Source organism: Mizuhopecten yessoensis, unplaced genomic scaffold (genome assembly GCF_002113885.1).
Source record: "Mizuhopecten yessoensis strain PY_sf001 unplaced genomic scaffold, ASM211388v2 scaffold4631, whole genome shotgun sequence".
In the NCBI taxonomy this organism is placed as follows: domain Eukaryota; kingdom Metazoa; phylum Mollusca; class Bivalvia; order Pectinida; family Pectinidae; genus Mizuhopecten; species Mizuhopecten yessoensis.
Genome location: NW_018405643.1, coordinates 1,196,204 through 1,222,054, shown reverse-complemented (window position 1 = coordinate 1,222,054; position 25,851 = coordinate 1,196,204). Strand labels below are relative to the sequence as shown.

The 25,851-nt window shown below is 37.8% G+C and overlaps 3 protein-coding genes across 6 annotated transcripts; 1 reads left to right on the top strand and 2 right to left on the bottom strand.

Annotated features, from left to right (window-relative positions):
• Positions 1-594: 594 nt before the first annotated feature.
• Positions 595-15,855, bottom strand: LOC110449540. 2 transcript variants are annotated; one of them, XM_021496480.1, is made up of 6 exons: positions 15,733-15,855; positions 7,934-8,038; positions 5,747-5,931; positions 4,334-4,532; positions 3,093-3,305; positions 595-1,122 (listed from the first exon to the last, which is right to left on the bottom strand). In XM_021496480.1, the coding sequence occupies exons 1-6, from the start codon at positions 15,841-15,843 to the stop codon at positions 814-816; spliced, it is 1,122 nt and encodes a 373-aa protein (XP_021352155.1). In that variant the 5' UTR covers positions 15,844-15,855; the 3' UTR covers positions 595-813. The 2 variants fall into 2 exon arrangements, with proteins under 2 accessions (XP_021352155.1, XP_021352156.1); XM_021496481.1 differs by lacking the exon at positions 3,093-3,305.
• Positions 10,406-14,345, bottom strand: LOC110449539 (52 kDa repressor of the inhibitor of the protein kinase-like). Of its 2 annotated transcripts, none has more exons than XM_021496477.1 (2): positions 13,580-14,345; positions 10,406-13,295 (listed from the first exon to the last, which is right to left on the bottom strand). In XM_021496477.1, exon 2 carries the CDS (start codon positions 12,680-12,682, stop codon positions 10,547-10,549), a length of 2,136 nt encoding a protein of 711 aa, XP_021352152.1. In that variant the 5' UTR covers positions 12,683-13,295; positions 13,580-14,345; the 3' UTR covers positions 10,406-10,546. The 2 variants fall into 2 exon arrangements, with proteins under 2 accessions (XP_021352152.1, XP_021352154.1); XM_021496479.1 differs by having other exon boundaries at positions 10,406-13,690; positions 14,063-14,345.
• A 390-nt stretch (positions 15,856-16,245) lies between the features above and the next one.
• On the top strand, positions 16,246-22,860 carry LOC110449567 (ankyrin repeat domain-containing protein 6-like). 2 transcript variants are annotated; one of them, XM_021496516.1, is made up of 6 exons: positions 16,246-16,326; positions 17,707-17,853; positions 18,968-19,077; positions 20,203-20,323; positions 21,118-21,320; positions 22,381-22,860. In XM_021496516.1, the coding sequence occupies exons 2-6, from the start codon at positions 17,715-17,717 to the stop codon at positions 22,597-22,599; spliced, it is 792 nt and encodes a 263-aa protein (XP_021352191.1). In that variant the 5' UTR covers positions 16,246-16,326; positions 17,707-17,714; the 3' UTR covers positions 22,600-22,860. The 2 variants fall into 2 exon arrangements, with proteins under 2 accessions (XP_021352191.1, XP_021352192.1); XM_021496517.1 differs by having other exon boundaries at positions 16,311-16,386.
• The last annotated feature ends 2,991 nt before the right edge of the window (positions 22,861-25,851 follow it).

The following is a 25,851-nucleotide window of genomic DNA, read 5'->3' as shown; positions in this document are numbered from 1 at the left end:
GACAAGCACAACCCAAGTGTATGCCACAATTGAATCATCCTACTCTGACTTTTCGACAGTATCCAAGACTCAAGAAACGTCTTACACAACAGAGTTACTACAAACAAGTTTTTCCTCGTCTTCACGTGTTTCTCCAATAGTATCCAGTCAAGTTACGTCGTCTGATTTTTTTCCCTCCTCGTTCGGTCAAACGGACCTCTCTATCAGTATGACGTCGTTAGTTAACACCGGGTCTGTCGTTACTGCCTCGCACACAACATTAGCTAGTATGTCAATAACAACACTTCAATACGTCTCCGCCAGTTCTGCTCAATCGGTGCCAGAATCAACTACTTTCAGCAATGTGAATGCCACGTGTACGTGTGCGTGTACCTCGAATGTGTTCAGTAATTACAGTTTAGATAACCTCAAGGTCGACAAGAAGCTTTTGTCATCGTACACTCGACGTAAGACCAGTGCCTATGACGGGCGCTTATCCAGTAAGGTAATAGGAGTTTCGGGCGCAATCATCATCGTAACTCTCATTTCTGTCGTCGTGTCATTAGACTTAATAAATATCGTACAAGCGATAAAGAACAGTTCAATGGTATAAATGCAAAGGACCACAATACGCAAAATGACCATCTTCTTCTAAAGAAGGCTTAGGAAGAATTAAGCAGGTTTCATCCAAGATAATTTACACTAGACCAAAATTGTAAATAGCGGAAAGTTTACTCGAGACATTTATGAACACACGAACATCAATATCCAGCATTTTGTTATGCCCTATATTGGCTGTAATGTTTAGAAGTCTACACTGTTCCTTTAATTTGGCTATGACTTGTTAGTACTAGACGCTTGTACTATGCCTTTATTCAAAACGGGTCCACCGAAATGACGATACAATACCGGCCAGACAACGAATTCAACCACTGAACCCTGATTGGCATAGAAATCGCATACTTCAGGGTTGATTTTACAGCCCCTTGTCATATTGAAGTCAAGAAACATCGGAGGTTTCTGAAGTAGCATATCCCAACATATCTGAATGCATGAACTGATATAGGGTTCCAGTTGACTTACTATCCCTTCACCATACGTTGTAGTAAGCTTCTTGGTCGCGTAAACATCACTGCATTGTTCCTACAAAACATATCAAAGTCATTGGCGGCACTGAACATTCTACATGCAATTACATTGTATATCAAAATTGACTATATGAACAAATAAATAAACATATTGTCTGTAAATTCTGGACAGTCCGTGTCTTGATAGTTCTGCTGACTGTACTTGGTGCACGCATGATACGCATGTACTCATAACAATCGGGAACCGTCCGTAAACGAGAAATACCTTTTGGGAAAAAAATTGTTTGTATTACTCCGCCTTCTACTACCGAGATATTTTCTCGTTTACGGAAAGTGCCGACGGTTCCCGATTGGTAATCATAACTGTCAATAAACTCGACATGGAATATTGTTATCTGTTAGTGGGGGTAGATACTCGACATGGAATATTATTATCTGTTAGTGGGGGTAAATACTCGACATGGAATCTTGTTATCTGTTAGTGGGCGTAGATACTCGACATGGAATATTATTATCTGTTAGTGGGGGTAAATACTCGACATGGAATCTTGTTATCTGTTAGTGGGCGTAGATACTCGAAATGGAATATGGATATCGGTAAGTGGAGGTAGATGCTCGTCATGGAATAATGATATCTGTAAGTTGGGGTAGATACTCGACATGGAATATTGTTATCTGTTAGTGGGGGTAGATACTCGACATGGAATCTTGTTATCTGTTAGTGGTGGTAAATATTCGATATGGAATAATGATATCTGTAAGTGGGGGTAGATATTCGACATCGAATATTGTTATCTGTTAGTGGGGGTAGATACTCGACATGGAATATTATTATCTGTTCGTGGAGGTAGATACTCGACATGGAACATGGATATCTGTAAGTGGGGTAGATACTCGACATGGAGTATGGATATCTGTAAGTGGTGGTAAATACTCGATATGGAATAATGATATCTGTAAGTGGGGGTAGATATTCGACATGGAATATGGATATCTGTTTGTGGGGTAGATACTCGACATGGAATATGGATATCTGTAAGTGGTGGTAAATACTCGATATGGCATAATGATATCTGTAAGTGGGGTAGATATTCGACATCGAATATGGATATCTGTTAGTGGGGGTAGATAGTCGACATGGGGGTAGATACTCGACATGGAAAAAGGATATCTGTTAGTGGGGGTAGATAGTCGACATGGGGGTAGATACTCGACATGGAATGTGGATATCTGTAAGTGGGGGTAGATATTCGACATGGAATATAGATATCTGTTTGTGGGGTAGATACTCTACATGGAATATGGATATCTGTAAGTGGGGCAGATACTCGACATGGAATATTATTATGTGGTAGTGGGGGTAGATACTCGACATGGGGGTAGATACTCGACATGGAATATGGATATCTGTAAGTGGGGGTAGATATCCGACATCGAATATGGATATCTGTTAGTGGGGGTAGATACTCGACATGGGGGTAGATACTCGACATGGAAAATGGATATCTGTTAGTGGGGGTAGATACTCGACATGGAATATTATTATCTGTTGGTGGGGGTAGATACTCGACATCGAATATAGATATCTGTAAGTGGGGGTAGATCCTCGACATCGAATATAGATATCTGTAAGTGGGGGTAGATCCTCGACATGGAATAATGATATCTGGAAGAGGGGGTAGATACTCGACATGGGGGTAGATAGTCGACATGGAAAATCGATCCCTGTTAGTGGGGGTAGATACTCGACATGGAATATGGATATCTGTAAGTGGGGGTAGATACTCGACATGGAATAATGATATCTGTAAGAGGGGGTAGATACTCGACATGGAATATGGATATCTGTAAGTGGGGGTAGATACGCGACATGTAATATGGATATCTGTAAGTGGGGTAGATATTCGACAAAGAACTTCACACAAACAATCTGATGATACCTGGTCAACCAAAACAACATTAACACCATATACATATGTTTTTTTTTATGTAATTGGAGTAACTTGACAAATATATGACAATTACTTGCAATATCTTCTCCAAAACTTTGGATTGACGAGAGTTTTGTATAAACTCATCCCTGATAACTTCTGGAAGTTTGTTAAGGACACTGGCGAGAGGACAAACAGAGCAGTTGGAATAATTAGAACTATCGCCTTCCATAGCAGTCGGATCCAGCGCATGTTTTAGATTTTCAGCTTGGCCAATTAAAACGTAAGTACATATCAGAAACGAATCCTGAAAAGACACAAGAGACTAATGAAGTGTTGACAAAACCGTTATTCCCAGCTATAGCGAGATCATGATAAAAGTAAAGACGAACAAATATAGTGACTGCGATCCGAACTCAGTCTTACTTTTGTTACATTAATGAAGATTCAAATTACTTTTCGTCATCAGTGTTAAAATAAAAAACCTGAACGCGGTTGTATATAAAACCAAAATTAAATCGTTTTCATTAAAATGCAAACATTCAGCCTTTTTGTGTTTTGTGGACCGAACAAGTACTTGTCTGATATGCTTAATCTATACAGCTCACTTGTCAACAGACTATTGTGTATCAATAAAGTACCTGTCGGACCCAAGAAAATCAGTACAACTTGTGGATCATGCTCCACGAAAAGGTCAACAAGACTAGACTAAAGTGTTACTTTAACGTGACCTTGACCTTGGGCATACAGATCCAAAAGTGTTATATGACACAGCGTCTTCCTTTCCTACACATTTCCCTAAAACTTTCTTAAAGTGAGTCAGAAGTTATGGCGTGAACAATATATTTAACATTTGATCTCAATGTGACCTCGACCTTAGACGAACAGACTAAATTGTAGTTCGCGACACATCCCTTGCCGTCCAGGAATAACTTATGATTGATAATGCTTAAACTTATTGATTGCTTTTACCCCACGACGTCAGTTTTTTCATAGGCAATTAACGAGTCCTCATTAATAAAGCTAATGCTTAGAACAGAAACTGGAGTAGTAGTACATATTGACCTTCCCGCGAGGTTTACTTTTGTGCGTTTGTCTGGTTCTACTTAACAAAATAAGTGTTACATGCATTAATGAAAGTGATACTAAATGGCTAAAAAGCATGACACCGGCCAAATAATTGTATGGGAGATTTACCAGCTTTCTGAAATAATATCGAAGTTATATTCACCAATTTGATCAACAAATGCTTGTTGTAAATATCGCACTTTGACTTCATGTATAGTCGTATTGTATCGTTTCATCAGGCGGAACAATCACATTTATATAGCGTACCCTACACAGGTCCCTAAGGATCTCTAACTGGTCCCTTTCTGAAGTGACGCCAATGTCCACTACATCAAACGCATCACACCATTTCCTGCTATACAACTCCCCACGGAAAGCCTCTGCAATTTGCCTGGGTTTGTCCTGGTAATTAATATCTTGGATTGAAGGATTGTTCTTCATTTGATTTGATACAACTTCACTATATCTGTAAAGTAGACAAATTAATTACATTAAACTACGAACAAACAAAACTAGAAATATACTGATGCAAGTCAAAAACAGGAGTACTTATTCATTGTCATTATTAATCGATTTGCGAACAACCCTGCAGGACATCTATTGTAAGCAAGGTAATATACGACAAATTCTCCCTATTCAATTTGCTGCTTTTGTAGCAACCTGCGAGACAACTTCATTAAAGTCAACAGAGAGTGTATATATATCAATCAATATGATGGCCGAAAGACAGATTGAATATATCCATTGAGTATATAAACAAAAGGTGAATGAACCACGGATACTGGTTAATATCAGTTTCTTTTACTTGAAGTTGTATTCATATTATCCTCGATTTCAAGGGGTTACGCTCACTTTCGCACTTTGTACCCCTGGAATACCTCATAGCAAAATCAAAGGATCAGTGTGTGCCACCTTGTTTATGAGACAAGAAGACTAGTTCGATCCTTTGATGTACATCAAAAGAATTTCGCGGTCACGTAACAGTAAAAACTGAAAGGCTTTGAAGTCGGGCGTCTCTCCTTTGTAATCTTCAAAGGACAGGTATCAGCCTAGCGATTGGTCAGTATTTTCTTCCTGAGACCAATCAAATAGCTATTTTCGTGCCTTCAATTTTGCCATGACATATTCGAGGGGTGCAGAGAGCGAAAGTGAGCGTAACCCCTGGATATCGAGGGTGCCCTGGGATATGTCATAGCAAAATTGAAGGCACGCGGCTAGCAATATGATTGGTGTCGGGTAAAAAACCCTGACCTATTACTAGGCTGATACTTGTCCTTTGACGGTTACAAAGGAGCGACATCCGACTTCAAAGACAATAAGTTTTACTGTTACGCGACCGCGAGATTCTTTTGATGTACATCAAAGGATCAAACTAGTCTTAAGGTCTCGTCCACAAGGCGGTGCACACTGAGCCTTCGATTAAAGAGCGAAAGTGGGCGTAACCCCTGGATATCGAGGATGTATTCATATTGTAAGTTAAGTAAAAAGTCGTGAGATATTGCATTCAACTCCACATGATTGAAGCCAAAATAAAACACACATCTCGTTAAAAGTAGAATTTGAAAGAGATCTTTATCGTGATGTTTAACTCATTCACCCCTGAAGACACATTTTAACTCCTCCAATGCAAAGGTTGGAATAGTTCATTATGAAATTTCAGAGGTGAATGAGTTAACATACCGCTGTAACATGGCTTCATTCTTGTCTTTCAACTGTTCACACTGTTGGCGACAGTCTGTCAGTTGCCTGTGCACTTCGATAAGCTCCTGGCCATGTTGTTTGCGACAGTCCGTCAGTTCTCGACGTACATTGGACAACTCCTGATTTAGTGATGCATTCTCATCCTGGAAATTCTGGTTTTCCTCCTGAAATAAAGAATGTTTAGTATTGACCCTCAGAGTGCTTAATAAGACATGTTGATATGAAGATCAATACCAGAAAGTGAAATGATCAACAAAGGCAACATCCATCAATTAAAACGTGTATTAAATACAATTCTCAAGAAGAAAAAACAAAAATTAAAGAGATATAGGTTTTCAATGGTAAAAGTCATTCTCATACATATTTTCATCTTACCACGTCTGAGGAGAATGTCATTTTTTAAAAAGCACAATAAAGAATTGGCATCAGTTTTCTGATTTGTTCATACCTTTTAACCCCTCAAATTCACCAGGCCAGTTGTAGCCAAACGTGGTAAGAACAATAATCCCAATGTCTTGAGCAGGTGATGATAGTTGCTGATATTTTTGTAGGATTTAATTCCAAAATAACAATATAGTCCTCTAATCGGCTGAGATATTTGTAACTTATTGTGAAAACATCAGAACCCATGTTTCTGCCGTTGTGATCATCTTGTGTTGTTATTTTAATTCTTCGGGCCAATAAAAAATCCTAAATGATCGACATGACCTTCCGTAAGCAGAAATTAACATTTCAACGTCTGACCTAGTTCAGATAACAAAAGAAACAGGCGAGCAATGTGGGCCTTGTAGGCCTTTTGGATTTCAGGGGGAAATTATTACAAAATATTTACTGGATACAGTGTTACATGGCTATATTTGGTGTGATAATGAAAGCATTGGTGCGCATCAGTCTTACATCATATAACATATGATATATGGCTCAAATGATTGGCTTAATGTTAAAAAGGGTGAAAATTAGATATTTGTCCAAATGTAGCAACACATGCTTTGTTTTCTTGACAAAATGTATATTATTGTTTCCAAAAGTTTGCTCCTCATTGGTAAATGATGTCCTACTATCTAATGTCTTAGTTCAGAGATAGACCTGATGTCACAATGATCGCTAATGTGCAGTGTCCATTTCCATCCCTATCTCATGATAACAAATGTGTAGCTTAAAATGTACCATGAATACCAATAACTCTCGTCTCGACATCGGATCATGCCGCATTGTCTGTTTGATGAGTAGATATGGAAAAAATCGACCCGTAATTCCATTGTCACCCCTCTATAAAAGACGACCTGTTGTGCACTGAAAACGATCTAGAAGTAAACTGAAGCACAGTAGCGGATCTCCTACCTGTAAGAACCCTAGTTCATTGTGTACTGGTTTTTGTTTTGTTTTTGTTTTTGTTTTATGGACTGATGACATAAATTGCATTGTATGAAACACGTGAATAAATCGGACAATGGTCAGCATTTTAGCCATTATGATCTTCGACAGCAAGATACACGTGTAGGTAATGCACGTGTAGCGATGACATAACATCAATACCCGACTTGTTAGTCCTGACGTGTTACAATCAAAATCGTCACGGCGTCAACAAGCCGTGTTCAAAAAGAACAGGTGTACCTGTTCTGTAGACCGGGTGTCATAGCATGCTTATCGAACTAGGTTTGTCAAACAATATACATCTGATTTCAATCATCGTTGCATGGTTGCTGTAAAACAACTGTAGCGTTATGGTATAAATATTAATAAGGAGACACTAAATAGATGTTGCTCTGGGGTGTTACCTTCTCATCACACTTTCTTCGGTGTCCTCTTGCAATCAACGATGTCCATTTCAAATCAAGCATTTTAAAAGACTTAGTATCAGTCAAACAAGATTTTGACATATTTACATGTGTTTTGTATTTAATGCTAATTATAGGAAGACTTTGATTTATTTGTATGATCTCTGAGCATAACCCTTACGATCAGTTACGTTCCTCATGTAGCTATAAACCACTAAATCCTGTGGATATGTGACGTGTTAGGGGTCTTTTCTAAAAGATATCGAGAGCGGGGTTTTGTGACATGGAAAAGATACAAATTAATTATAGCTTGGGTAACCGCTAAACAAGATGACCCAACATACAGAATATAAATGATTTTTCTGTATACTTTCCTGATGTATCTCACCTGTAGGTGTTTTAAATTCTGCCGTTGTCGGTTTTTCCTGTTGTCTTTCTTCTTCTTGGACTTGCCACATCCAGCTGCATTTTCACCGAAGTGGTTTTCCTCTGGCTATCAAAAAAAGTTTGTATTAGTACATGTTTATCTTAACACGATACAAACGCTGTGTAGGTTGACATAGATGTAGTAGGCATTGGGCTAATCAGTCAGGGGCGGATAAAGGATTAGTTGTATGTAGATATACCGCCTTGGGCAGCACCCAGAAGTGTGAAAGAAATATATTTTCCTGGCCTACACATTCAAACTTTGGTCAGCAGATACCTGCGTATAAAATAAAAAGACAAACAATGAAATATTTCTTATATTTTTATTATCAACGTGACAAAACAGTTCGTGTAACCATCAAACCGACTCTCAAACTCCCAATGGATATTTCCTAAACTTAATAATGCAAGACTGACATTGGTTTTGAATTAGAACAGATCCATTTTCCGTTGTGCAGATAAGAAAATTTAAAATCCCGGAAGTGCCTTTCTGAATGCGGTTTGGAAGTCATGAAATGGCTGGCAGTTTTGTAACCCTCTCCTCACACTCTCCGCTGTCACCGTCACACATAAATATTTAATAGAATAACTAGACCTACAATGATGCAAGGGTAAAGTACTGCGATAACAATAGCGCTGGTAAGAGTAGTCTGAAGGTCTGTGGGTACCTGGTATATTTCCTCCGTTGACCACCTAGCCTTCCATCGCTTCAGCCCCAGTCAGATATTTATTTCATCTGTAGGCCCTTATACTGTATCCCTTGCTTTTCTTACAGTCAATTCATCATACTGGGCACAATATCATACGCTTACAAACAATCGTCACTGAGTGTCGATCGTTCCAAGAACTCGTTGGTAATGGGATCCATGACCACTCCAGGTTGAACGGAGACATTTCAGTTGTCTTGTATGGCGTTTTCTGGATGATTGTTCGTGTGGTGGTTCCTCGGAAAGCCCAGACAGTTCATGGCAGAATAAGGAGATGGCTTTGTATAAGTTGTTCAACTTGTGCCCAATTCCAATGCTGATAATCGGCAATAAAAATATGTTTAAATAGAAAAAGCTCATGGTTTCGAACTCCCTGTGTTTCTGGTGTTCTGCTAGGTTCACAGCTTCAGTATATAGTTCCACTCTGTCTTTCAGTGCGTTCCACTCTGTCTTTCAGTGCAAAAATGCTCTTGGAGCAACGTTCTCTCCTTTGACGCTTCTGCTAAAACAACATTTTTAATGGAACATTTTTATTTCAAGAGTACTCTGCAATACATTCGCTGCTATATCTGTAGCTGTGTACCATGGGAGCTACTTCATGTTCCAGAACCAAAGGACACTATAACTATGAGTTTACCACGTCTGTGATGTAACACTTTTCCCTGGATAATAACCATGCAATATTTATACGCGCGTGCGAATTTATCATTGTCCAATAAAGCATGCGCGTGCAATGCGCTTACAAAATGCATTATGTGAAGAAGTGAGTCGTATGTAAGTTGTTCTGGACGAAGTAGCTTTGTCGAGTGATGGTTTCATACATTACATATTATCTAAATGTTTCCGTATACATCCGCGCTAAACTGGTAAAACGTGACGTCACTCCGATGTTGTTGTGAATCTCCTTTCATTACTTCCCCAAACTTTATCATGGCGGTCGTCAAATGTTGTTCAGTTTTGGCGCTTGAATCTCGTTCTCAGGTAGGGGACTCCAGATATCATCAATCCGTTAATCAAAAGAGTATTTAGTCCAGGTTGGGTGGATGTCATCGAGTCCCTTTATCTTGTTTTTGAATCAATGTTTCCAAACACACGTTTCTTACTCTAGGTGGGGTCGAACTAAAGCTTAATACAGTAGGCAGAATGATGTATTACTCAATTTGTTGTCGACAGTTCTCTTCCATTTCCTCATTTAGATTGTTGTTTTCCGACCGTCATTATCTTTGCATAGGTGCTGATAATTTGCATTTTTCTTCTTTCCCAAACACAGCGTTTTGTATTTATCCGCGTACAATTTAGGTAACCATTTGTCCGCCCATTGTTGTAGATTTTCTAGGTACTTCTGAATATTTCCATGTTCCCTCCTGTCTGTATATAGTTAGGTGCCATCGGCAAACAGCTAGGCATTCGAATCAACAATATACGGAACTTTTCTGTTAGTGTGACAAATCAAATTAATTACAATAGACTTTTGATGCCCAATCTTAGTAAGACACTAATATATGAAAAAAACTTGTGAAAATTATGTAGACCCGTTCGAATTCCTGTGTATGCGATACTAGGCGCCAGTAGTCACAAGGCAAGTATAATAAATAATACAGACAATGTAAAGAGAATGAATGCTATGAATAAAACATCTATTCTTCACTCTTCCAGGCGCGTAGCTAGCCTATAAAGAATGTGGATTCAAAATAATCTAGGGGGGTCAGGGGGCATGCCCCCCCCCCTGAAAATTTTGAAATAAATGGTGCAATTTGGTGCGTTTTGGGGCCTCCGGAGAGCTTTCTTGACCAACGAAAATCCATTTATTTTAGCATAAAAATGGAGATGAATAGCTTTACTTTCGTTTATTTCAACTAGTTTACATTTCACAGCAAGTCTAACTTGCGGCCTTTGCTGGCCGCAAACTCGTTAATGATAATATCAATATCTATTTCCATGTGTCTGTAGGCGTGCAACAGGGCTAGTCCAGACATCCGTTCTGTGAGCATCGTTGATCTCATGTAGTTTTTCAGGCGTCTCATGATACTAAACTGCCTCTCGGCGGTAGCGGTAGACACTGGCATCGTAATTAGTACAACTAGACAGGTGAAGATGTCTGGATACAGAGTCTTGTTCGTAGCCTTCAATGTGTCAGTAAGATTTGAGGGTTTTGTCCCCTCCAGCTCCCATCTTACTTTCCATCGAGAAACCTCATTTCGGAAGGCTTCCCGATCCCCACTGAGGTCACTCTCATACTCCTGGAAGATGGAATCCTCGTGATCTCGGCTGAGCTCAGGAAGAAGGCTTGGGATGAGATATTGAGCCTTAAACCTCTCATTGCTGGATACAAGACGGTCTTCTAGTTCCACAACTAGATGATCAAGAAATGGATAGAACAATGCTCTTTTCCAGTATTCCGAAACAGAGTCGGCAGGCACGTTGCCACGGTGCTGTTGGCGTCGAGCTGTTCTAGGCTTTGAAGGCTCGACTCCTTGGTCTTCTGCCATGGCAACTGCTTTGTCGTAAAGCCCATCCCACACAGCATCATCGGCTCTCTCTGCACGAAATGTGGCTATAAGAACTCGACTCTCCTTGGCTGCTTCGATCAAGTCGATATTCTGCTTCTGTAGCAGCTTGTTTAGAGGCATAACACCCTGGAGGACGAATTCAACCACAACTAGAGAGATGATGAAGTCGAACCCAAGGATACTGCATCTGTAGCTCCGTGCTTTTGAGTCTCCCTCTCGTTCTAGCACCTCCAGTGCACTTACAATTGATGTGTATGCAGCTTTGAAAGTGTAAAGTGCGTCAGCCCGACTAGCCCATCGCGTCTCACACAGACTTTGAAGACGTGTTCTCTTCTGCATCTCTTCCTGTGCCACGGGATCGTTGCCAAGCTCCTCTTTGAAAGCTAAAAGACGTTTGGCAGAGTACTTGAAAGCAAATCCGATTTGTTGTACTGTGTCCAACAAGTTTCTGACGAGTGCCTCTTTACAGGCATGCACAATTGACAAATTAAGGCTATGGGCTTTGCAGTGCACATACATTGCTTGGGGAACTACTTGCTGGACCCGAGCTTGCACACCTCGATGACAACCAGACATATTACTGGCCCCATCATACCCTTGTCCCCTCATCTTGGAGATGTCTAATCCTGCGTCCCGCTGCCCCTCAATAAACTTGTTAAAAAGAGCCTCTCCTGTTGTAGATTCTGCTTGCACAAATCCCACAAAGTCTTCACGCACGTCCTGTTCAGTTTCAGAATAATATCTTACACACATAGCAATTTGTTCCATAGTGCTCGCGTCAGTAGCTTCATCTGCAAGAAATGAATAACAAATAGCATCGTTGCACTGCTGAACTATCTTGCCTTTTATGTTATTTCCCAACAAAGTGATTAATTCATTTTGGATCATAGGCGAAGTGTAAGTAACCTTAGATTTAGAGGACAGGTGTGTTTTCAGGATTTCATCCCTGTTGGCCTTGTCTTTCAACAGGACAGTAAAGTTACTATTGTTGTCATCATGACCTCTAAGTGGAATATTTTGTCGACCGCACAGAATGATGACCTCTATAACAGATCTAAGCACCTGTCTATTTTTAGCAACAGTTTCGACTTTGTTTCTCGACAGTTGTGCTGTAATGCTTGCTTGTTTCCCTTCGATGATTTTCATAAAACTACTAGCACTAGCGCAGCAGCTATGATGACTCGAACCAGGCTCGGTATGTCTCTTGATGTACTTTCCAAGGTTAGACCATTTTGATACTGGGGTATTGATGAATGTTTTCTCCTTTGGAGATGAAGCACCAAACAAAATACAGGGAGCACAATACACTGAATTCTCGGAAACTGAATATCGAAGCCAGTCATACTTCTCTAGCCAATCTACCGAGAACTGACGCTTCGTTCCATACTCAATACTGAAATAATAAAATAAAGAAATAGTGTACGAACTTGAAATGGAACAATTTTGCAACCAAATACGTAGAAATCCGGAAAGCAGGGAAGCAAATGATTCCATTTTAATAGTATATATCTAGTATCTTACTAGTATACTTATGATACTGGTACTTCAATAACGTTATCAGATATATGAGTATATTCACTATACTTTATTCGTCTTAATTATATAGTAAACATGTCATTAGCGCGCTAATATAATTATAATGGAACCAAACATCGAACAAGTGGAAGAAGCAGTATATTAATATGGGTTTACAATCGAGTGGTAAGAGACGGGCTTGCGTCTATTTTCCCACATGTACCACTCACAAAAAGACCTCAACATAAACCATCGATTTTGAGACCTCGGGACTGTGTTTAGAGATTTTAACGGTATTTTTCTATACAATACTGGTTGACTAAACTACAATTTTCTATTGATCTGCAACCGTTATAACTTCACATCTTTAAATCAAATGAATCAGAATCAGTTTACCTTGACGGAAACTTAAAAGTTTTGGCCCATTCTTTGTTGTTTTGCAGCACTTTCACTTTTATCGAGTCATCTGAAGCCTTTGTTAACCTTGCTGGATCAGGATACAAGTCATCGGGACTGTACGCAATCCCCACGAGCTCATCTTTATCTAAAGTCATAGGTTCAGGACCCTCCTTCACACCAGACGTACCGGGCGCTATAAATATACATATGGAATACATATGACGATACTTGGACAAGTGTTAGAATTTTTGGTGCATAAAATTGACTATAGAATCAATTTGATTTCGAATATTTAAAGCATGGATTGCAATGAATGTAATGTAAAAGTTTGAAATCATACTGTCCTTGAATCTTGAAAAGTTTAAACAAAATTAAAAGTTACAATTGTTGTCATCATTAACTATACATGTATAACTTAACATGTACTGACTATTGTTTGTAGCTTTTTATGTTAAAAGCATGTTAAAGTAAACATACATGTACTAGGCTCGGTTGCATCGGTGCCTTTTTCAGACAGCCCAGTTTTTGGACCTACGCTGAAGAAGCTGTCAATTCTCTTCTGTGCCATATTTCTTGCGTAATTAGAACCTGGAAGAATAAATTGTGGCTCCGTACATGTATGAAATCGGAATACTTTTGACCTTTATGCGCTTCCGTAGATGAAAAAAATGACGAGCGTTGTGTTTACCAGAAATGTTTTTTTCATAAAAATTCCATGTATCAATATAACTAATCTACCAAGAAGGAACTATTTCAAAAATGCAGAGTAACTAATACGACAAATGCACCAGAATTTTTCACATTTGCATCATGAATTCACTGATTAAGGTTGGTTAGTTCAAAATGTTGTCAGTCTCGCTAGAATCGGTTCACAGACATGGTCAAACATGTCATTACTCAACAAACAGACCGAAACAAATAAACACTAGGCATACATAGTAACATTTTAGTTATAATTACCTCTTTTCTATCGCTGATTCTGCTGATGACTTTTTTAAGAACTCGATGTAAACATTTGTTTACATTTCGAAAATACGGCGCGTGCAAACTTCCGACTTTGAAGAGCTGCAAAGGCCGACAACTTTTCAAAAAAATACTACGGTATGGTGTGCGATTTAGGCTATATGATTTATAAAGTATTCAGTGTGGTAATTATCAGATCTGGCGAACGCGGCTGAATTTCAAACCACATTTTTTTTGCTAAAAAAAAAATTTGTTGTCAAAATAATGTGGATTCAGCTGCGTACTCGCATATAGGCAGCTACGCGCCTGGTCTTCATATTATATTTACATTTGCGCTGCAACCCACTATATGAACATTCCCAGCAGTAATGCATTTCATTTGAGCCGTATATTGGCATTCTTGATGTTTGTTCTGTACATAAATCTACCAACTGAAAACAACAGTCATTAGACCATGAATACAACGTTTCCTAGTGCGCTTCATACAATATGGATGTAAACGATTTGCATTCACACCGGCATGAAAATTTAAAAACGCCGTTCAATCCCTTTGTAAAAAAAGTCCTTAAAAAAGTTCTATAATACCTTGAACGCTCATCTTAAATTTCAGTAAGGGAGTTATTTTCTTCGTCGTACCATCGCTCTGTTTTATGTTAGCTGATTTGTACCATTTCGTCTCTCCGTCAATTGCGAATGACAGGATAAGGGTTTATTTGTTTACTTGTGTTTTACGTCCTATTAACAGCTATGGACATTTAAAGGACGTGTCAGGTTTTGGTTGTGTAGGAAAGCCGAAATTCCCGGAGAAAAACTACCGACCTACGGCCAGTATGTATACCTGGCCACTGCCCCACGTAGACCTCGAACCCGCGCCCCAGTGGTGGAGGGCTAGTGATAGCAGAATGTCAGACGTCTTAACTACTTGGCCACCGCGGATACAGGATAAGAAGTTAAGAGAGTGTAGTAAACTATAAGACATTTTATGGGGGAAAATCTGAACTGAATTGCTTAACACTAAAACATGCACGGTCTTTATTGAAAAGCTCAATCATTTTAATTGATCCCTCGTTTTGTTCTAGATAGATGAAGAATGATTTACAATTTTAAAAACTAACGATAATATGTATTGGTTTATAGAAACGGCGACGGCGTCACCAGACATATATTTGAAAAGCTCGTTTCTATATTCAGTAAATGTTGAATTGTGTCCATTTGATATAACATAAACAGTCATACATTATTAAAATATGACTCGGTCTGGAAATGTCGGAATACAAAAAAAAAAAAAAAAAAAAAAAAGGAAATTGTGACCCTGATTACCGTCCACGTTAGTATATAGAACAACATGCTACTTTCGCTTTGTTTTCTTGGAACTTAGTTCAGAGTAACACCCACCATATTCAGTAAACAATCCATTATCCGACATTTATTAACTCACCCTTAGTATTTAATTGTTTATAGGTACGACCGTTCAATTATATATATATATACTAGAACTGCTTATATACTTACATATGAAATCCTGTAACATGTGTCTATATATTTGATTGCACTACGTGTATACACAGTATGCAAATAGAAAATACCGGATCGATTTATCCTAAAATATATTATTATATTTGCCAAACATACCTTTAGGGTCACTTATTATAAACATGTGTGCTTACTTGCTGCTCTGTAGTATCCATGGACACGGAATCAAAACTATCACGAGTTGGCCGCCTAATGTCATTGTCTTTAACTACGACTGTGTCATTCTTTCCAGCCATATTGCCCATCCCCGCTCTCCTACTTTCACTTTCGCTTTCTTGGAAAAAACCGCCAAGCAAAAATAATCGATATTAAAATCAAATGGTATATCGAAATGGAAAATGAAATCAAGGTATATAATGTCGTGCAATATGTGGTATTTTAAGCGAGAAATATGAGCAATAACACAGCTAGAACTTTTTTTGTAATTTCCGTTGGCCCAAAATTTTAAATGACCTAATATCTATATTGTTGAGCGTAAGATATTTTATTGGACTCCGCAACACGTATGGATTTTCAAATAAAGATACCCAAAAATACTACTTTTAGAAATTGTAATTATATATATAATATAATCTGCAGATTATATTTTTCACCGGATGGAACTTTTGAATTAGGGTATGAATTACAGGGGCTATGGTTACAGAGGACGCTAAATTATACTTCCGGTGTCAGAGTGAACTGCATGGGAAACTCACAAGTGCTCGTTTTAACATAATAACAAGCGCAAGGTAATAGTCGATAGACAGATGATTGAGGAAACCATAACACTAACCTATTATAAATAACAGGTACAATAACAGGTACAATACGAATTCATTAGAAGCAAACTGTGACACTGATCGAAAATATTCAGAGGCTTGTATTTTTTTCCCATGACCCTATTTATGAAACCGTTCAGATGCTGAGGCATACATTAGAACTGTGTTCAAACCAGGGTTCTTGCAACTCACTTAATTAATGTGACACCGCCAAAAGTTCAATTATGAATACTGAGAATGGCATTTGGCTTTTAGTCTCTCCACAAATCTTCCAAATCATTCAGAAATTGTGAATTTTTATTTTTATATATTTTTTTCACCGAAGCAAGAAATTGTGCTTGAGCATAGTCCCCAATAGTTTTGGACCTTTTTTTTTTTAGATGACTTAAAAGTTAACATGTAGCACATCAGCAAACCACATGAAAGAGAGTGATTCATTAAAGATCCATATCTTTGCATTTGTAGCAATATCATACCAAAAGCTACATACAAGGACATTTCAGCATGTGGTGATTTCCTTGGAAAAGAAAACAAATCTGCCTCTATTTTAACTTAAGGCAGCATTTGATAGGTTGGGGACATTCTCTGACCTGAGAATAACACTATGCACTGGATTCCAACGCATCCTCTCCAGTCAGAGAAATAAAATCCCTGAACATTTGTATATGGCAGTGAACAGGCATTACTGTAAAGCATAAAGTTCTATAAAAAAAGAATTATATCACTTGCCAGTGTGAAACTTCCATCCACATGATTGTAAATTATAATAAAGGTACATATTTGTTACATATATAATTATTTTGTCAGTGACGAGATTTCTAAATCATAAATGTTTTTAATGTCTGTAAAGTTAAAAGGGTTACTGAGATAAAGGTCTATGTATGTGTAACAGGAGAGAGATTAATGCACAGCCAGATTAGCATTTAAACCTGGGACCCTCAAAACTCCAGACGGATGCTCTACCAATATTGACCTATTTGATCGCTGACAAGAGACCCATGCAGTCCAGTTCCCCTACATTCCTCCTCCTTTTTTTAAGTCTTTGCCTCATATGTTAGTTGCCAAATTTAACAGGAAAGGAAAAAATGCAAGGCTAGACTGGAATTCAAACCTGGAACACTCCAAACTTTAGACGGATGTTTTACCAATTGAGCTATTTGGTCACTGGCTAACAACCCAGTCTAGTTCTATCCATACTGTACATGTAGCTCTTTGTAAATAAGTAACATTGAACCAAGTATATCTGTATTCTGAATAAGAAATATCAAGTAATTTCATATTCAGTCTAATGATGATATGCTAATAAGAAGAGTAGAATATTTCACTGAAATAAACTAAATTTCAATACAGGAGTTGACATGTCGGTTTGGAACCAGCAGCTCCATCTGGCTGTGAGGGAGGGAGACAGTGCAGGCGTGGACCGACTGGTGGGGGCTGGGGCCAACATCAATCATATGTTTTATGGATGGACTCCCCTACAGCTGGCCATCAACTTATGTAAGGCCCAAGTTCCTGTTTAGGCCCGACAAAAAAATATGTGTTTCCTGTAACATACTTGGAATTTTTTTATTTTAAAACTAATAATTTTATATGGTTTATATTCCGTCTTTGCATATTGCAGAGTTATCTTCTCTTGGGAGCAGGTATTGATTGTTAGGTCACTTGTTTGTGAGAGTAGCGTCATCAATTTTTGAGAAAACGACGTAATTTTCTCACACAAACCAATGACGTAACAATCAACACCTGCTCCCAAGAGAAGATAACTCTGCATTACGCAAAGACGGATTAGGAGAGTGATCTTGACTTGAACAGACTTCTTTGAAAATTGCCTAAAAAGTTTAGTGAAGGCGCAAAGACTTAGGGTAGGTGGGTAGTGTTACCGGAAACACCAAACATCATTTTGTTTGGCCTTAAAATATGTCACAAGAAAATAGAATTTTGATAGATCCCACTCATAAATACAGAGAGAACAGTATCTTGTAAAATCCTTTATTATTAGTTGGAAAATATAATTTGACCGTCAAGATTTTTTCTCAAATATACATGTATGGTATAATTAGTACCCAATAGGTTAAAATGTTATTTTGTCTGCAATGTGTGGGATATTTGTCCTTTGGTCATCAACTATTTTTGTAGATTTTGAATAAAAGTTGAAACCCTGTGATAAAAGTTTCTTTTCAACAGATTGTTTTGGATTCAGTTAGATAGTTTAACTCATTCACCCCTGAAATTTCATAATGAACTATTCAAACCTTTGATTTGGAAGGGTTCAAATGTGTCTTCAGGGGTGAATGAGTTAATACCATTAGAATAAGCCCAGAAACGTTATTCTTGTTAGTTCGGCATAGTTAATGACTTTTAAAAAACATTAAAAAAAATTCTTGTTAATGGTGAAGTATGTTATCAACACGATAAACAATGTATTATACTGTATACATATTAGAATTATTGTTCGAAAGCCATAATTGATTATGAAATACAGCAATATGCAGAATACACTCATGCAATTTGAGCTGTCAGATGAATAAATATGTGGTATAGCCTTAATTGAATACCTTTTTTTATTATATTGCTTGTTTTTATTATACAGTATATTTTTTTTAATCTTTAGGTCATGACGACATTGCAATTTTACTTGTGAACAGAGGATGTGATATCAGCTTACATGACAGGAACCATGTGTCTCCCTTTGGGGACGCTGTAAACAAACGTCTTTGTAAGGTAATAACAAGTGTTTCTCTTTTAGGACGATGTATAAGTAAATGTCAATGTAAAGTGAGAACAATGAATGTGTGAAGAGACATGTCATGACCAGAAATCTGCAGATTCTTGTTCTAATGTCAGTTTAGAGGTCAAAAGGTCACATATTTCAATATTTCTTCTTGTTAGTTCTGTTCCTCATGACCTACAAGTGGAATTAGATTTGTACACAGTAGTCTATTGGCAGGACACCAGACCTGTGACCGAAGGGTCACAGGTTCAAATCCTGTCATCATACTGTGTTGTATCCTTGAGCAAGATATTTTACTCCGCTTGTTCCAGTCTACTCAGCTGTAAATAAGTACTTCGTTGGGCAATGCTAGACTTGTTGGATGCTAGCTGTGAGCGCCTAAAGGACAGCACTGGCTGTGTATGCTCCCCAGGGAATTGAGAAAGATGCTGGCTGGTAGCAAAGGCCCAATAACCACAGATAATAATTAGTGAACTGCATTGAGACGACCTAGGTTGTAATAAAGCGTTAGATAAGAACTTCAAATTGGCACTATTATAATTGATTAACATTTTGTTATGGTGATATTTAATTATCTGTTTTTGATTGTCAATACCACCATCTTTTGATTGATCAGTTGATGACACATTGTTACTGCTATAGCCTCTCATAGGCCTGAATTAAGATTACAATTACAAGTTCATACAAATGACAGAAAGGTCATGCAAGTCCAGTATCATGTAATAAGTCACAATTACAGGTACAGACCAATATCACCATGATCACCCATCCAGTCAGTGTCGATCGTGTAGTAATTAGGTCAAGATTACAGGTACAGAAAAATGTTATTGTCCAATGTCATGTTCTAATTTGTGATCACAATTACAGGTAAACAAATATTACAGAGGCCACAAAGTTAGATGTCCTGTATTTTAAAAGTAACAAGTCCAGGTACAAAAAAAAATAAAAAAATAAAATGACACAGGTCACAAAGCAAGTTGTCCTGTATTAAGTAACAAGTACAGGTGCAAACAAATAAAATGACACAGAGGTCAACAGGTCAAATGTTATGTACGAAGCAGTGGTGTCACAGTGCTCAAAACTGATAGTGATTTAATCATTTCATGTGTTGACAGGTTGTGGCAGTGTTACTGGACAAAGGGGCAGCTCCTGACCAACTGATGACCAGTGGTCATACTGCTCTGTGTCGGGCAGCTGTGTGGGATGATCCCAAACTGGCCTCCGTATTAATTACAGGTAGGCTCTGAAAAGTTTGTCGGGTACAGGTATTGATTTCATGTAGGTACTGTAACAGTCTTGTTGACGGGTACTGGTAGTGCATCGTTATTGATTACAGGTAGACAGTGTAAAAGTACACTTTATTAAGGCAGTCACTCGTTCAAAGTAAAAATAACAATTCCAGGTAGACATTATATGTGTTTTAATTATGTTTGATTTTCATTAATAAGCCTTGAAGTAGGTGCTTCTACTAGAAATCTGTTTTGTATGACGTTACACTTTATAAATACCATGTGATTGTTTGGCCTAGGTAAGGCTACAGTAGACTCCTGTTTGGTATGATGTTACACTTGTTGTAAATACCATGTGATTGTTTGGCCTAGGTAAGGCTACAGTAGACTCCTGTTTGGTATGATGTTACACTTAATAAATATCATGTGATTGATTGGCCTAGGTAAGGCTACAGTAGACTCCTGTTTGGCATGATGTTACACTTGTTGTAAATACCATGTGATTGTTTGGCCTAGGTAAGGCTACAGTAGACTCCTGTTTTGTATGATGTTACACTTTTTAAATACCATGTGAATGATTGGCCTAGGTAAGACTACAGTAGACTCCTGTTTTGTATGATGTTACACTTTACAAATACCATGTGATTGATTGGCCTAGGTAAGGCTACAGTAGACTCCTGTTTGGTATGATGTTACACTTTATAAATACCATGTGATTGATTGGCCTAGGTAAGGCTACAGTGCTGTAGGCTATCATTTGGTACAATGTTACAATTTATAAATACCTTGTGATTGGCCTAGGTAAGGCTACAGTGGACTCTAGATGTCACAGTGGAGAAGTGTCGCTGTTCATGGCAGCTAGGGAGGGTCATGCACGTCTAGCTCAGATCCTCCTGGACGCGGGAGCTGACTGTAATACTATGTGTAAGGAGGCAGGCTTACAGACACCACTTATTGTCGCTGCTTCACACGACCACACAGACGTCATCAGGGTCCTGTTGAAGGTAGGTCAGAGAAGCCTTGTATTTTAGTTGCAAATCCAAGGGCTTCCCCTCTCCTCACAACACACCCCACCATCACAACTCACATAACCTGTTACTTTCCTTTAAAATCATGATGTATTTTCCTTTTTTCATCTGGAATGATTGAATATTTCTTACCCTTTGGGGCGCAATAGGGGGAACTCAATCCAGGGCCGAGATTCATAAATCGTCACAATGTTTTGTAGATGTAATGACACCTACAATTGTAATGTCTAGGGAATCCCCTGATCTGAACCCTAGGATGAGAGAACAGGACAGACTCATACCAGGGGAAAATTCCTTAATGAATAATTTGAGACCAATTTAATACAACTGCTACTGAAGTGAAATTTATCTCAACCTTTCTTTTTTTACTGGATATTTATAATTGCCTTTTAAATTCCCACGGGATGATGGAAACCAAGTGATGTTTATAGAGAAGTTACACTATACAGAGACAAAACCTGTCTAAATCATGTTCTGGACTAATAGGACTGGTTATTGTAGACAGGTTCTTCAAACATGTAAACTGAAAAACACCAGGATGGTTATTTCCATACAGAGTAGACAGGTTTCCACTGACACAGTGGTTACTGCAGGGGTCGATACTAACACTACTCCCCTAGTCCTGGAATAGTAGATTTCAGCAAGGACTAGTGAATCACCTAACCTAACTGGTCCTTTGGACTTGTGAAAAATATGATTATCAAATCAGAATATTTCTTTTTAAAATTTAAAAAACAGCTTAAAATAAGATATATTGCATGATAATTGTCAAAATTTTCCTAAAACTTAACCTTATTTTTATGTAGTTATTAAGACTCATACAGTCAATTGCTTTTGATGTTTCATGCTATAGATCGTGATGTTTCCTTATCAGGAAATTTTGGACTAGTTACATTGATGAAGGGCTAGCCTAGTAAATAATCTATTCAACTAGTCCTGTGGACTACCAAGTGTCTAACCCTGGTTAGATAGTGGTGTTCCCAGTGTACCCTATCATAGTTACATTGCCCTGACATATTTTTGGTTTATTTTCCAGTTTAACTGTGACCTTAATGCTCAGGACAGTGATGGCTGGACAGCTCTGTGGCACGCCCATAGCAACAGCAGTGCTGACATCATGAGGCTCCTCCTGAAATCAGGGGCAGATAAGAACATCACAAATGCAGACGGACACACAATCTTAGATGAAGCTAAATTGTCAGAGGATGAAGACATGATTGAAATCTTACAGAAATTTGGTCAGTCCTGGACGTGATAAAAATAGACCAGAAATGTCCAGTAGTGTGTGTTAACATACTGCCAGAGATAATGTTAAAATGTTATATAAGTTTATATTTTGTTCAATAGTGCAAGTTTACTGATGTGTTCCGTTAATATTTTATAAGATTTATTCCAATACATATGTTGAACACTTTTTGTTCTCAATCGTCCTCGATATCCAGCGGTTACGGTCACTTACACTCTCTACACCCCTGGAATATGTCATAGCAAAATTGAAGGCACGAAGACAGCTGTTTGATTGGTCTCAGGTAACAAAACCTGACCAATCGCCAGGCTGATACCTGTCCTTTGAAGATTACAAAGGGGCGACACCCGACTTCAAAGTCAGTCAATTTTTACTGTTACGCGACCGCAAGATTCTTTTGATGTACATCAAAGGATCAAACTAGCCTTCTCGTCTCATCAACAAGGCGGCGCACACCGAGCCTCCAATTTAGCAATGACATATTCCAGGGGTGCAGAGAGCGAAAGTGAGCGCAGAGACATGTAAAGTGTGAAGTATATACGTCCCCGGGTGAGCGTAACCCCTTGCTATTGAGGATGGTTCTCGATGTGAAGAAGATTTCAGATTTGTTTATGCTTAAGCTAAAATGTTATTAAAGGTGCCATAATAAAGCATTCCAATTATATTTCAAGTCCTACTTCTACTGTTTAGACATTCGACTTGTCCTAGTATTCAATGTAATTGTCTACAATGTGTCCTTATTACTGATCTCCAGTATTATAACATGTCAGCATTAAAAATAATTTAATTCTCTCAAATAGTTTCTATGAAATACATTTCTCCATGCATATAGTACAGTACATTTCACTTAATATCACGTCGCTTAATGTCACTTTCCGGTTATTATCATGTTTTCTTGATGCACCGTTTTTCCTGCTATATTATCTATATAATTCAATTCTTTTATTATTATCACTTGTTTTGATGTCCATTTATAATATCACTTAATTATGGTCACTACCGGGTTTCAAAAAATTTCAGACATTCTAGATACATTTATGTGCTGGTTGAGTTGAGTAATATTAAAAAAATATTTTTTACTAGGAGAATTAGTAAAACAACTGAACATAATCAGAATCTCAGCTTTGTCATATTGGTCATGATTGTAATGTCATCAGTTACAAATGTCATAGTTTATGTTGTTGATGCTATGATTGTGACGTCATAGGTTATGATGTCGACATGATTCGTGATGTCATATGTTATAATTGTCTTTGGTTATGGTATCGACATGATTTGTGATGTCATAGGTTGTAATTGTCGTTGGTTATGGTATCGACATGATTTGTGATGTCATAGGTTATAATCGTCGTTGGTTGTGGTATCGACATGATTTGTGAGGTCATAGGTTATGGTATCGATATAATTTGTATAGTCATATGTTATAAGTGAGTTTAGATGTCATAGTAATAATTTAAGGCAATGTCATTCTATCATTATCTTACGTTATGCAAATGTAATGAATTATAAGTATGATAATGAACGGTAAAAACATTATATTTGTTATAAAATAAAACAAATTTTGACTTGAATGAAAGCCTGTTGTTGTTTTGCTCAGTATTAAATAACACTTAATCAACCATGGTTACATCATGAATGTAAAACATTTTAACATCTAAATATTGCTTTATTGATGATTTGTTGCTCAGAATGATGGGAAATATAGAGAAATGTCTGGGTACTCAACAGTTTGTGTAGACGACTTAACTGTGGTTCCAGTACACTACTATATTACGCCGGTACACTATTATGTATACGCCAGTACACTGCTATATTACGCTAGTCTTTTACAAGAGATTGGGTAGACGGGAACATTTGAACGAATGTCTTATTCGAGAAAAGTGGCGCACTGCTGGCAGTGTGGTTTTAATCTACTACATATGATCATTGGTGTGTCATTTTTACAGAAAGTCGATCTAAACCCCTAAAACATGTAAAATTACTCTGAACACATTAGTTTAGGTCCAAATATAGCTGTAACAAATTCTCAGGTCCCTGTGCTTTTGATCAGCTGGCTCTACTGTGTCATGTTCCCCACCTGCTTTACATAACCATAAAATAACAAAACTTGAAACACATTGGTTTATTTTGGTGTTTTATTCTCATTTAAAGATATCGTCAACAATAAGTGTGATCTCCAGTTTATACTGTTTCAATATTGACTTACAACATCAGCATCAAGACATGGTGTCCTTTTCCACAGCAACAAAAGCAGGGAATTGGCTTCTTTCAACATCAATACACATAATAATTTGGCAAATATTACATGAATATTCATAATGAACATGGACATTTATAATTATACTTGAATATTCATGATCTACATGAAAATTTATTATCTATTGGCAGTATACTGAATTCACCTCTTTCAACGACTGTAATTACAAATTATATCATGATTATACATTCATTGCACATTTTCATTTTAAATAACACATCAGTAGTCCAATACCAGTCTACATTAAACATATACAAATGTAGTAAAAAGTGGGAAGGCTTGATTTAGAAAAAAAACTCATTGTGAAAACAATCATAAAACATATTGCAAAACTGAATTAAAATTCCAAACAAAATCAAAACAATTCTATAAATCACCAATGTTTTGTGTCTCCATGCACAGTAAACCTGTATGGTTGTAAATCATGAAGCTATAAGACGTGTCGACCATGTTTTACTGGTATCCGGCCAAGAGCTCAACATTTTTTTATTGAATAGGCAGAAAATTGGTTCTGGGCTTGTAATCCAATTAGACCCTACATTAAGAAGCCCCCCNAAACAACAATCATCAGTAAAATCTAGTGACAGTGGGGTGGACTGGTAAATTAAAGTTATCTTATATAAATTTGTGAATGAATTCTTCACCAACATGGAGCTCTCACAAAACAGAGGTAATTTTACAGCAAACAATATTGAATGAAAGATCCAGCAGTAAATATATAATGGCACACAAAGGACTTAAACAATTAGGCACAAAATACACATGACTAGTAAACTTACACGGACCAACATTCCTACAAGGGTGTGTACTACATATGTACAAGGCTCAGTCAGATACACCCGTTCTGGTCAGAACAAACACACAGGCTGAATTTTATGTCAATTGGTGCTCAAACTTTTGGTCTGGCAAATATAAACTACCAGTTCCATGATTAATTGATTGATTGATTGATAGGTTTTACGTCCGCTTCACTACCGAGTAGTTCGGTTTTCCAGCAGACGACT